Genomic DNA, 14,205 nt, shown 5'->3' on the forward strand with positions numbered 1-14,205 from the left:
CTGCCTCCCATTCTGAAAAGGAAATGTGGGCTCGTCGGGGATTTGAACCCAGGATCTCTCACAAATTTCAAGTAACAACCCTAAAGCGAGAATCATACCCCTAGACCAACGATCCACCTGCCTTATTGATGCATACTGGGGATTGGTAACCGGTGCATAAGGACAAACTAGTTCCAGAACTGCTGGATGGTGTCCCTGCAGTCTGGTCGTGGCGCGGTGCCCAGTGCTGGCAGTGGGAACGCAGTTGGCTCAAGTTGCCTGCTCTTGAGGCTGTTGCCGTGGTTCCTAGTGTCGGGCAGGTTCACAGATGCCTGTGAACTCCCTGTCCTTTCTTTGCACCCTGGGTCACAGCTGCTCCCTGAGGTGCTGTTGTCTAGCAGTGCACAGGGAACTGCTGACTCGCTGGCCTGGGCGTTGTTTGGTTTGGGATCCTGGCTGGTCCCAGTCCCCTTTGGGTATGGCCTTGGTGGCGATGCGCTCTGGGGGCTGCGCCTTAGAACAGTTTGCTCTTTCAGGCTCGTATCGGTTGGTGCCATTGGGTGCCTGAGAGGTGGAGCCAATCAGGGGCAGGGTATCGATACCGGTGCCGTTGCCCTCCTGAGATCGCTTGTTCTGCAGCTTGTGTGTATTGGCTGCTTGTGGCCACACTCCAAGGTGCATAACTCTGGTCCCAGGGATGCAGGCTGGGTAGCTTGCTGGACCTGTGTGCTCCCAATGGGTGTCTGCCCACTGCATTGGCTGCGTGCAGTTGAAATCCTACATCGCACAACTTTTCATTATTTATTGTGGATACTCTATAGCTCCGATCGCGATCGCACGACATTTCCTCGCTGGTTGCATGTACACAATTCTGATTATCAATTACACATTTTACATGATCGCGTGACATTTCCTTGCTTATTTCATGTAGACAACTCTGATCATCGGTTACACATTTTATCTCTAACTTACAGTTGCTACTACATTGCTTGAGTGTGTGGACCTTTAAGTGTGGTGGGTTGCAGGCCTCCTTTAAGAGAGCCTTGCTTTCTTTACCCCAATCCTCTTCTCTGTTTGGTGCCCCGTGTTGCTCCATCAGCGCTGCACCTCGTGGTCTGGCCGTGGCCATCTTTGTCTTCAGCGCATCACCTCGTGGTTTGGGCGCCATCTTTCCTCCATCCACGATGTCGACTGCGGTGACCCTCTTCTCCCCGGGTTCTGCCACCGAAGCTGGGAAGTCGCCTTTGAATCCGACTTTCTTCCTCCGGAGTCCTGCCACTGGAGCCTGGAAGGTCCGTTTGGGTCGTCTCAGCTGGATCATCTCCACGCAGTTATGCTGAGCGGTCTGTGCCTCGGGTGCTGTGCTGGTCTGCTCTCTGGTGCCGGGTTCACCCTCAGGTGAGGGCTTGCTGTGCCTCCGAATGCGGAGGACGTCGATCACTGGAAGGGTGAAGTCTTCCCACTTCCAATGGATCTTCTCCATCCACCTTCTTCCTAGTAGCATTGGTCCATCACCTGCAACAACCCACAGAGGTAACTTGTGCATCGCACCATCATGGAGTACCTTTACATTCGCACTACCAACGAAAGGGATAAATTCATTGGTGTAGATGCGCAGCTTTGCCTGAACCGGGACCAACTTGGGTCGTTCAGCTTGATTGTCCCATAGCCTCTCAAAGGTTTCTTGACTCATTACTGACTGGCTCGCCCCCGTGTCCACTTCCATGACGACTGGAATGCCATCTATCTCGACTTCCATCCTCAATGGGGAACACTCGGTGGTGCAGGTAAACATGCTATATACCTCATCATGGGGCTGAGCTGCCTCTCTGCCTATCGTTTCATAATCAGCGCTGGATTCATGGCCATCTGCAGACTCTTCATCGATACAGTAAGTCATATTTCTCTTACACATTTGCTGGAGGTAGCCCTTTGTGCTGCAGCCCTTGTATACATAGTCTTTAAAATGGCACTGGTGAGCCCTGTGATTCCCTCTGCAACGCCAGCATGGTGCTGCTCGATTAGCACCCCTCGGCAGACTCTGAGTTAAGGGACTCAGGGGCCTGTTCTCTCTCCCCTGAGAGGGTTTGTGTTCTACAGTCCAGCCTCTAAAAGACGCCACTCAGTGCACAGTACCTGCCGGGTTTGAGTCCTGAGGGTGAGCATCTACCTAGAACCGCAGGTCAAGGTCATGAATGACTGGCTCACAGAGATGGCCTTCTGTCGTGTGACTATGGTATCCGCTGACAGTAGCTTATGAAGAAGGCCCTCATGGCCGATTCCAATGACAAAGATGTCCCGCAGCGCTTCGTTGAGGTGGTTGCCGAACTCTCACGGTGCCGCCAGCCTCCTGAGGTCTGCGGCGTACTTCGCAATTTCCTGGCCTTCGGGCCGTCGGTGTGTGTAGAACCGGTGTCTGGCTGGGAGGATGCTCTCCTTGGGCTTGAGTTGCTCATGGATCAGGGTTACGAGCTCCTCGTACGTCTTGGTCATTGTCTTCGCTGGTGCCAGCAAGTCCCTGATGAGGCCATAGACAGTGGGCCCACAACTGGTTAGCAGGATAGCTCTGCGCTTATCAGCCAGTGTGGCCGGGTTGTCTCCAGCCAGGTCATTTGCTGTGAAGAAATGGTCGAGCCTGTCCATAAAGGCGTCCCAATCATCACCATCGGTGAACTGCTTCAACGTACCAAGGGTAGCCATTTTTGCGTGAAAGTCCGTAATCTCATCGCCAATTGTTATGTCCTTGGATGCTCTAATAATGACTCCACGAGGCAATGTGTTGTACTTGAACTGTAGTGACCTTAGTCCTTTATTTGTTAACTCCAGAGTGAGGATCACACCTGGTGGCCTGCCTTCTATACTAGGCCAGGCACACCTGTACAGGTAACCCACAAGTCCCCCACTGAGGTGCCCTCTGGTGGCACACCTTGTGATAGTACCAACAGTAGCCATGTAGGATTCATGATAGACTTGACATCGCCGAAGGAATGCTCCACTGCATTATGTGCCCAATGTAAGAAGTGAGAGACAGATGAGGAGAACCAGACGTTACACCCCCCGCAAGTACAAGGAGAAGCATTCTTACCTCGACTTGCACAACACCACCTGCCTTCTAAGACTGCGCTTCCACAAAGGAGGCATGCCAGCTGATAACGGCAGATCTGCAGCCTTCCAGCACCATCAGTACTGCACTGTCCGTCGAGGTGAAAGTCACCACGGCACTATCATTCTACGCCTCAGGTTCTTTTGAGGCCACAGCTGCCGACATTTGCGGACTTTCTCAGCATGCCACACATCGCTGCATTAGTCAGGTCACTGAAGCCCTGTACGCATGCTGAGATTTGATCAGCTTCCCTATGATCAGGGAGGCACAGACTGAGAGGGCTCTAGGATTCTTCAGAATTGCAAACTTCCCCAAAGTGCAGGGAGTAATAGACTGTACGCACATTGTGATGCGGGCACCTTTTCAGGATGCTGAGATTTTCAGGAACCGCAAGGGATTCTACTCCCTGAATGTCCAACTGGTTATCGACGACCAGCAAATTATACTGCCAGTGAATGCTCAATTTCCGGGCAGAATCCATGATGCTCACATCCTGCGTGAGAGCACTGTATCTGACTTGTTTAACAATGAGCCACAAGGTCAATGCTGGATGCTTGGGGACAAAGGATATGGCCTCGTCACCTGGCTGATGAACCCCACTCCGTGACACCCACATCAAAGCCGAGAGGTGATACAACGAGAGCCACAGAGCAACTCGCAATATCGTGGAGAAAACCATTAGAGTGCTGAAGCAGCGCTTTAGATGCCTGGACCACTCAGGAGGCGAGCTCAAATACCACCCTGAGCAGGTAGCTCAATTTGTGATGGTGGGCTTCATGCTACACAACTTGGCTATCAGGAGGGGACAAGAATTGCCTGATGAGTCTGACAGTCCACCTGCGATTCTCCTCACCGTTTGCGGGTCCACGATATATGGCCTCATCAAAAATCTGCTAGCACCGACGAAACCAACAGAGAAGACACATGAAGAGTTGTGCATGCTGGTTCGAGGACACCTCAAGCCGAAGGGGAGCATCTTGATGACCAGGTATCGCTTTTCTACGAACCATCACTCCGAGGGCCAGGATGTGGCGAACTATGTCCCTGACCTAAGACGCCTTGTGGGGCCGTGCGTATTTGCTGGATTTTTGGGGGAAATGTTGCAGGACTTTTTCATGCTTGGAATCGGCCACGAGGTCGTTCTTCGCAAATAGCTGTCTGCCGAATCCCTAGATCTGAGCAAGGCCATCACGATACCCCAGGCTTTCATGTCCACGAATGATAACGCTAAATAGATATCATTGCAGCATCGAAACTCACCGGCGAGTACTGTGCATAAAATAACGCCTTCAGCAGGCAGAACTGTACATGCAGGGCCTACACGTCCGCAGAGGCCAGACCTAGGATGACTCAGGGTCCGCTGTGGGGCGTGAATGCGAATCCATGAACACCATGTTGGCACTGCGGGGGTAATCATCAAGCCCATCAATGTCGATTCAAGCACTACGTGTGCAAGGGCTGTGGAACAATGGGGCACCTCCAGCGAATGTGCAGACCTGCTGCGACTCACCACATGGCAGAGTCGGCAGAAGATGACCACTCCGGCGCGGATCACCCTGAACGAGTAAGAGAGGCAACTCAACGCGAGGCTGAAGAGGAAGTGTATGGGGTACATACCTTCACCACCAAAAGCTCTCTGATAATGTTTAAAGTCAAATTAAACGGCATTCCAGTTTCCATGGAATTGGACACGGGGTAAGTCAATCAATTGTGAGCCAGAAGGCTTTTGAGAAATTGTGGGGCAACAAGGCACAAAGACCAAAACTATGAGGTGCATTTTTTTTACTGCATATACACATGCAAGCGCTTCCTTTTCAACCATCCCGTAGCCCCTTCCTGCCTGGGACAGGCTTCTGGAGGCATAAGCTACTGGCTGTAACTGACCCTTGGCATTAACATGCTGCAACACACACCTGACCCCATAGGACGACGCATCGCATGTTAAAACAATTTTCTTACATGGGTCATATAGCGTTAACAGATTGTTGGAGCATAACAAATTGCATGCTCTATCAAAAGCCCTTTCCTGGCTGTCCCCCCAGACCCATTCGTGACCTTTGCGTAGGAGCACGTGTAACGGCTCTAAGTTATCAAAATATTTCAGGAGCTCCAGGAACGAACGCAGCTCCATTGTGTTAGGGGTCTGGGTGCTCTCTGGATCACTTCCGTTTTGGATGCAGTAGGTCTGATCCCGTCTGCTGCTACCCTCATCCCCAGGAATTCTACCTCTGGAGCTAGGAAGACGCACTTCGCCTTTTTCAGTTGCAGACCTACCCGGTCCAGTCTGCATAGCACCTCCTCCAGGTTGTGGAGGTATTCTTCAGTATTGCAATCCGTGATGAGGATGTCGTTTTGAAAAACACCGTCCTTGGAATCGACTTGAGGAGGCTTTCCATGTTTTGTTGAAAGATCGTGGCGGCCGAGCGAATCCCGAACGGACATCTGTTGTACTCAAACAACCCCTTGTGTGTCGTGATGGTGGTCAACTTCTTCGACTCACTCGCCAGCTCCTGGGCCATGTAAGCTGAGGTCAGGTCCAATTTTGAAAAAAGTTTGCCAGTGGATAGCGTCGCAAAGAGGTCCTCCGCTCTCGGTAGCGGGTACTGGTCTTGGAATGACACCCGATTGATGGTGGCCTTGTAATCACCACATATCCTGACCGACCCATCTGCCTTGAGCACCCGCACAATTGGGCTCGCCCAGTCACTGAATTCGACTGGCGAGATGATGCCTTCCCTCAGCAGGCGGTCCAATTCGCCTTCTATCTTTTCCCACATCACGTACGGCACCGCTCTGGCCTTGTGGTGTACTGGCCTGGCGTCCGGGTTTATGTGAATGACTACCTTGGCCCCCATGAAAGTGCCAATGCCGGGTTGAAATAGTGAGTCAAATTTGTCCAGGACCTGTGAGCATGATATTCGCTCCACAGAAGAAGTTGCATTGACATCGCCCCATTTCCAGTTCATGACAGCAAGCCAACTCCTCCCCAGCAGCGCGGGACCGTCCCCTGGTACAATCCAGAGTGGCAACCTGTTCTCCGAATCTTTGTGGGTCACGACTACCATGGCGCTGCCTAGCATCGGAATGATTTCCTTTGTATATGTCTGTAGCTGTGCGTCAATCAGCACTAATTTTGGCCTCCTGGCCTTGGACGTCCACAACTTGTCGAACTGTTTGATACTCATCAGGGACTGGCTGGCCCCCGTGTCTAGCTCCATTGATACTGGGATGCCATTGAGGAGCACTTTCATTATTATCGGTGGCATCCTGGTGTATGAACTGTATATGTGCTCCACATGAACTCGCTGAACTTCAGCTTCCAGCGATTTCCCCCAGTGTCCATTTGGCCTCATAGGCCTTACATCGGGCCCGTCCTCCTCGTACATCAACCTGGCTGCAGACTTCCTGCACATACGCGCCAAGTGACCACTGACGTTGCAGTTTCTGCAGGTATATTGCTGATACCTGCAAGCTCTGGCTGTGTGTTTGCCTCCACACCTCCAACATGAGCCGTTGTTGGAAACAAAAGGTCCATTACCAGTCGATCGTCTCTGACTGTCTCTGTAACTGTCCTTAAGCGCACCATTGACAGGTGTTGATGGCCCCATTACTGGCCGCTTTGTCCCTTGCGATGGTATGAATCGCCGTTCAGCTAGCCATTGTCTCTGTTGAATTCCCCCTTTGGGTTCGACTACATGCTCAGGCATGTCCAATTGTACCTGTCTACCTGGAGAACTGTGTGCCACATTAACAATGTTGACTCCCTGTCCATTTGCTGAATTTAAACCAAGATTTTTGCCAAACATCATTCTGGTCTCTTCCTCCCCTGAGGTAAATGTCTGGGCCATCAAAGCCGCCGTTTCCAGGGTCAAGTCTTTGGTCTCAATCAGTTTCCTGAAAACCCCAGCGTGCCCGATGCCCTCAATAAAAAAATCTCACAGCATCTCCGCTCTGCATGCATCTGGGAACTTACATCGGCTCGCCAGTCGCCGGAGATCTGCCACGAAGTCTGGAACGCTTTGCCCTTCTCGCCGCCGGTGCGTGTAAAACCGGTGTCTCGCCATGTGTATGCTGCTCGCGGTTTAAAGTGTTCCCCGATCAACTTACTGAGCTCTTCAAAAGCCTTGTCCACCGGCTTCTCTGGCGCTAGAAGATCCTTCATCAAGGAGTACGTCCTGGATCCACAAACCGTCAGGAGATGAGCCCTGCGTTTGTCGGTCGAATCCTGTCACAGCCATTCCTTAAGTGACAAAACTTTGCTGTAGTCTCTCAATAAAATCATCCCAATCATCACCAACACAGTACCTCTTGTCTGTGCTTGTCTTGTCTGGCCATGCTCGCGTGGTTTAAATCCCAGTTTCTCGTTACCAATAATATGTCCTTACTATACAGTACAAATGCACACGAGGCCCATACTTCTGAGAAGGTCACTCTGTGACCAGTCCTTTATTAGCCAGCACTGAAGTGAAGAAGGTGGGTGGAGCTTCCCCTTTTATACCTGAAAGTTCAGGTTAGGAATGTCTCCCACAAGTTCACCACCTAGTGGTCAGTGTTCTCACGGTGTACAACTTAGGTCAGTTTATACATGGGTTACAACGACAGTTGAATACTTGACAGTCACCATCCTCCAGCTGCTTCATGATGACATGCAGGCTGTGATCCTTACCAACGAATCCATCACAGACCCAATCCACATCTGGACCGGGCTCAAACAGGGCTGCGTCATCGCCCCAACTCTCTTCTCAATCCTTCTCGCCGCCATGCTCTACCTCACAGTCAACAAGCTCCCCGCTGGAGTGGAACTAAACTACAGAACCAGTGGGAACCTGTTCAACCTGCGCCATCTCCAGTCCAGGTCCAAGACCACCCCAACCTCTGTCGTCGAGCTACAGTACGCGGACGACACCTGCATCTGCGCACATACAGAGGCTGAACTCCAAGACATAGTCGACGTATTTACTGAGGTGTACGAAAGCATGGGCCTTACAGTAAGCATCCGTAAGACAAAGGCCCTCCACAAGCCTGTCCTCACTGCACAGCACTCTCCCCCAGTCATCAAGATCCATGGCGTGGCCCTGGACACCGTGGGCCACTTCCCATATCTCGGGAGCCTCCTATCAATGACGAGAGTGGTACGATGTACCTATTATGTATGTAACACCTTGTAACCAGCATTCTACCGCCACCAGAGGGCGCATCTGTTGGAGTCCCAAGTGATCCCAGCATCCCTTAGGAGCACTGCATATAAGCAGGCCTCCCATGCTGTGCCAGCAATCTGGAGTCAGAATAAAGAGACTAAGATCACACTTACTCAAGTCTACAGTACTCAGTCACATTGCTTTATTTGAGACATAACAGTACTTTGTTTAAAAAGGGAGAAAGGAATAGACTGAGTAATTATAGGCCAGTCAGCCTAACCTTGGTGGTGGGAAAATTATTGGAAAATATTCTGAGGGACAAGATAAGTCTTAATTTAGCGAGGTACAGATTAATCAAGGAAAGCCAGCATGGATTTGTTAAGGGAAGGTCGATTCTGACTAACTTGATTAAAGTTTTTGAGGAGGTAACACGGAAGGTCGATGAGGGCAGTGCATAAGATGTAGTGTATATGGATTTTAGCAAGGCTTTTGATAAGGTCGCACATGGCAAACTGGTCACGAAAGTAAAAGCCCATGGGATCCAAGGAAAAGTGGCAAGTTGGATCCAAAATTAGCTCAGTGACAGCAAGCAAAGGGTAATGATTGATGGGTGATTTTTGTGACTGGAAGGCTGTTTGCAGTGGGGTTCCGCAGGGCTCATAGAAAATAGGTGCAGTAGGCGGCCATTTTGGCCCTTCGAGCCTGCACCACCATTCAATAAGATCATGGCTGATCATTCCCTCAGTACCCTTTTCTTGCTTTCTCTCCATACCCCTTGATCCCCTTAGCCGTAAGGGCCATATCTAACACCCTCTTGAATATACCCAATGAACTGGCATCAACAACTCTCTGCGGCAGGGAATTCCACAGGTTAACAACTCTCTGAGTGAAGAAGTTTCTCCTAATCTCAGTCCTAAATGGCCTACCCCTTATCCTAAGACTGTGTCCCCTGGTTCTGGACTTCCCCAACATCGGGAACAATCTACCCACATCTAACCTGTCCCGTCCCATCAGAATCTTGTAAGTTTCTTTGAGATCCCCTCTCATCCTTCTAAACTCCAATGTATAAAGGCCCAGTTGATCCAGTCTCTCCTCATATGTCAGTCCAGCCATCCCGGGAATCAGTCTGGTGAACCTTCGCTGCACTCCCTCAATAGCAAGAACGTCCTTCCTCAGATTAGCAGACCAAAACTGAACACAATATTTCAGGTGAGGCCTCACCAAGGCCCTGTACAACTGCAGTAAGATCTCCCTGCTCCTATACTCAAATCCCCTTGTAAAGTCCTCTATGAAGGCCAACATTCCATTTGCCTTCTTTACCGCCTGCTGTACCTACATGCCAACTTTCAGTGACTGATGAACCATGACACCCAGGTCTCGTTGCACCTCCCCTTTTCCTAGTCTGCCACCATTCAGATAATATTCTGTCTTCGCATTTTTACCCTCAAATTGGATAACCTCACATTTATCCACATTATACTGCATCTGCCATGCATTTGTCCACTCACCTAACCTGTCCAAGTCACCCTACAGCCTCTTAGCATCCTCCTCACAGCTCACACCACCACCCAGTTTAGTGTCATCTGCAAACTTGGAGATATTACAGTACTAGGTCCCTTGCTTTTTGTGATATATATCAATGATTTTAACTTGAATGTAGGGGGTATGATGATACTAAAATCAGCTGTGTGTTGAAAATGAAGAAGAAATCTGTAGACTGCAGGAAGATATCAATGAACTGGTCAGGTGGGCAAATCAGTGGCAAATGGAATTCAATGTGTAGAAGTGTGAGGTAATGCATTTGTGGAGGGCTAACAAGGCAAGGGAATACACATTAAATTGTAGTTACACTGAGAAGTGTAGAGGAATAAAGTGACCTTGGAGAACATGTGCACAGATCGCTGAAGGTAGCAGGCCAGGTAGATAAGATGGTTAAGAAGGCATACAGAATTACTTGTCTTTATTAGCAGAGGCATAGAATACAAGAACAGAGAGGTTCTGCTTGAACTGTATAAAACACTAGTTAAGGCACAGCTAGATTACTGCGTGCAGTTCTGGTCACCACATTACAGGAAAGATGTGATTGCACTAGAGAGGGTGCAGATGAGATTAACGAGGATGTTGCCGGGAGTTAGTTTGCAGGTGCAGCAGGTAATCAGGAAGGCGAATGGAATGTTGGCCTTCATTGCAAGAGGGATGGAGTACAAAAGCAGGGAGGTCCTGCTACAACTGTACAGGGTGTTGGTGAGGCCGCACCTGGAGTACTACATGCAGTTTTGGTCACCTTACTTAAGGAAGGATATACTAGCTTTGGAGAGGGTACAGAGACGATTCACTGGGCTGATTCCGGAGATGAGGGGGTTACCTTATGATGATAGATTGAGTAGACTGGGTCTTTACTCATTGGATTGCAGAAGGATGAGGGGTGATCTCATAGAAACATTTAAAATAATGAAAGGGATAGACAAGATAGAGGCAGAGAGGTTGTTTCCACTGGTCGGGGAGACTAGAACTAAGGGGCACAGCCTCAAAATACGGGGGGAGCCAATTTAAAACCGAGTTGAGAAGGAATTTCTTCTCCCAGAGGGTTCTGAATCTGTGGAATTCTCTGCCCAGGGAAGCAGTTGAGGCTAGCTCATTGAATGTATTCAAATCACAGATAGATAGATTTTTAACCAATAAGGGAATTAAGGGTTATGGGGAGCGGGCGGGTAAGTGGAGCTGAGTCCACGGCCAGATCAGCCATGATCTTGTTGAATGGCGGAGCAGGCTCGAGGGGCTAGATGGCCTACTCCTGTTCCTAATTCTTATGTTCTTATGAGTGGAGAATATTAGCTATGAGGAAAGATTGGATAGGCTGTGTTTGTTTTCTTTGGAACAGAGCAGGCTGAGGGGACACCTTATTGAGGTGTATAAAATTATGAGGGGCCTAGATAGATTGGATAGGACATACCTATTTCCCTTAGCAGAAGAGTCAACAACCAGGGGGCATATATTTACAGTAATTGGTAGAAGTTTACATAAGAACATAAGAATTAGGAACAGGTGTAGGCCATCTAGCCCCTCGAGCCTGTTCCGCCATTCAACAAGATCATGGCTGATCTGGCCGTGGACTCAGCTCCACTTACCCGCCCGCTCCCCGTAACCCTTAATTCCCTTATTGGTTAAAAATCTATCTATCTGTGATTTGAATACATTCAATGAGCTAGCCTCAACTACTTCCTTGGGCAGAGAATTCCACAGATTCACAACCCTCTGGGAGAAGAAATTCCTTCTCAACTCAGTTTTAAATTGGCTCTCCCGTATTTTGAGGCTGTGCCCCCTAGTTCTAGTCTCCCCGACCAGTGGAAACAATCTCTCTGCTTCTATCTTGTCTATCCCTTTCATTATTTTAAATGTTTCTATAACATCACCCCTCATCCTTCTGAACTCCAACGAGTAAAGACCCAGTCTACTCAATCTATCATCATAAGGTAACCCCCTCATCTCCGGAATCAGCCTAGTGAATTGTCTCTGTACCCCCTCCAAAGCTAGTATATCCTTCCTTAAGTAAGGTGACCAAAACTGCACACAGTACTCCAGGTGCGGCCTCACCAATACCCTGTACAGTTGCATCAGGACCTCCCTGCTTTTGTACTCCATCCCTCTTGCAATGAAGGCCAACATTCCATTTGCCTTCCTGATTATCTGCTGCACCTGCAAACTAACTTTTTGGGATTCATGCACAAGGACCCCCAGGTCCCTCTGCACCGCAGCATGTTGTAAGTTCTCCCCATTCAAATAATGTTCCCTTTTACTGTTTTTTTTTCCAAGGTGGATGACCTCACATTTTCCGACATTGTATTCCATCTGCCAAACCTTAGCCCATTCGCTTAACTTATTTAAATATCTTTGCAGCCTCTCTGTGTCCTCTACACAACACTAATCTTTGTGTCATCTGCAAATTTTGTTACACTACACTCTGTCCCCTCTTCCAGGTCATCTATGTATATTGTAAACAGTTGTGGTCCCAGCACCGATCCATGTGGCACACCACTAACCACCGATTTCCAACCCGAAAAGGACTCATTTATCCAGAATCTCTGCTTTCTGTTAGCTAGCCAATTCTCGATCCATGCTAATACATTTCCTCTGACTCCGCGTACCTTTATCTTCTGCAGTAACCTTATCAAAAGCCTTTTGGAAATCTAAATACACCACATCCATCGGTACACCTCTATCCACCATGCTCGTTATATCCTCAAAGAATTCCAGTAAATTAGTTAAACATGATTTCCCCTTCATGAATTCATGTTACGTCTGCTTGATTGCACTATTCCTATCTAGCTGTCCTTCTATTTCTTCCTTAATGATAGCTTCAAGCATTTTCCCCACTACAGGTATTAAACTAACCGGCCTATAGTTAGAGGGGATTTGAGGGGAATTTGAGTGTGGTGGGGGACTGGAACTCACTGCCTGAAAGGGTGGTACAGACAGAAACCCTCACCACATTTAAAAAGTACTTGGATATGCATTTGAAGTGCTGTAACCTGCAGGGCTATGGACCAAGAGCTGGAAAGTGGGATTAGGCTGGATAGCTCTTTGTTGGCTGGTGCGGACACGATGGGCCGAAATGGCCTCTTTCTGTGCTGTATATTTCTATGATTCTATGATTCTACAACAGGGTAGGTGCAGGAATGATGTTTCTCCTGGCTGAGGAGTCTAGAACCTGGGGTCACAGTCTCAGAAGAAGAGGTCGGCCATTTAAGACTGAGATGAGGAGAAATTTTTTCACTCAGACAGTGGTGGATCTTTGGAATTCTCTGCCCCAGTCGTTGAGTATATTCAAGACAGAAATCGATAGATTTTAGGATATTAAGGGAATCAGGGGATATGGGGCTAGTGCCGGAAAGTGGAGTTGAGGTAGAAGCTCAGTCATGATCTTATTGAATGGCGGAGCAGGCTCGAGGGGCCGAATGGCCCACTCCTGCTCCTAATTCTTATATTCTTATGTTCTCTCCTGGGCTAGCCTGGGACTTCAGCCCAGCTCGCGCCGTACCTTTTATGTTTGCTTGTATTTAAAACTACTCCTTTTCCTATGATTTTTCCCTTTTCAAAGTTATTAGTCTTTTCCCTACTAATAACTGTATCCAGTACTCATGTTATTCCTTCTGGACGCTATCATTTTTCCTAAACATTTTTTTATTTATATATTAATCTGATCTATTTCTACTTTCACTATTTGCTCTTTGTGATTGTTTTTATGTTCCCTGCCCCCTAGTTTAAAATGATTCATCCTTTCCCTTTTAATTTCTTGTACCACTATATTAGCTCCCTTCCAATTCACATATTTTTGTGCCCCTTTGGTGCCCTTTTCAAAATAGCAGGCTTCTCCGAATATTGTAATGATCCAGTCCTTGTGATTTGAGATGGGATCAGTGGCACAGTAAACTAGCGGCCAGTTCCTGCGCAGATGATCACTTTAATATTCTTTTAAAATATTTTTCAGAAACCAGATGGGCGCCCTGGTTTTCATGAGTTGTTGGACTTAATCAACGAGGTCACAGTGAATGAATATGAGTAAAAAGACTTCTCACATGTTCAAAATCCTGGATGTGGAGTGATAATATATTCAGAATCCTCAGAAAACATTCTGTGCAGATGTTTTGTCTGTTCTTGTTTTACAGGCAACATAATTTAAGTGCAATATTAGAGAAAGTTTCAAGAAAGGATGCAGGACAATAAGACAAAATACATAAGGCACGTTGGTGATTTTGTTTATAAAACTGTACTGGTAAAAAAACATACTGGAGCTATGTGGCAATCATATAGTTCAAGGGGTATTTGTAAATTCTATTAATATTGGTATTCTCATTGTCATATTTCTTTGTGCTGTTAGTATGTCTTAAAGTTATTTAAATATACTTTACTATGATCATGAAGGTGATAAACAGCAGCGCAGCTACCATACGGTCAAATTCTGACACATATCTGCTAATAGAGTAT

The 14,205-nt window shown here is 48.1% G+C and overlaps 1 protein-coding gene across 1 annotated transcript in view; it reads left to right on the forward strand.

Moving 5' to 3' along the window:
• Positions 1-13,783, forward strand: part of txk (TXK tyrosine kinase) — a 109,035-nt gene extending 95,252 nt beyond the window's left edge. The window contains exon 15 of the mRNA XM_070860671.1: positions 13,709-13,783. Coding sequence (XP_070716772.1) covers positions 13,709-13,783 — 75 coding nt within the window. The remainder of the gene's footprint in view (positions 1-13,708) is intronic.
• Positions 13,784-14,205: the final 422 nt, after the last annotated feature.

Source organism: Pristiophorus japonicus, chromosome 2, assembly GCF_044704955.1.
Source record: "Pristiophorus japonicus isolate sPriJap1 chromosome 2, sPriJap1.hap1, whole genome shotgun sequence".
NCBI classification, from domain to species: Eukaryota; Metazoa; Chordata; class Chondrichthyes; family Pristiophoridae; genus Pristiophorus; species Pristiophorus japonicus.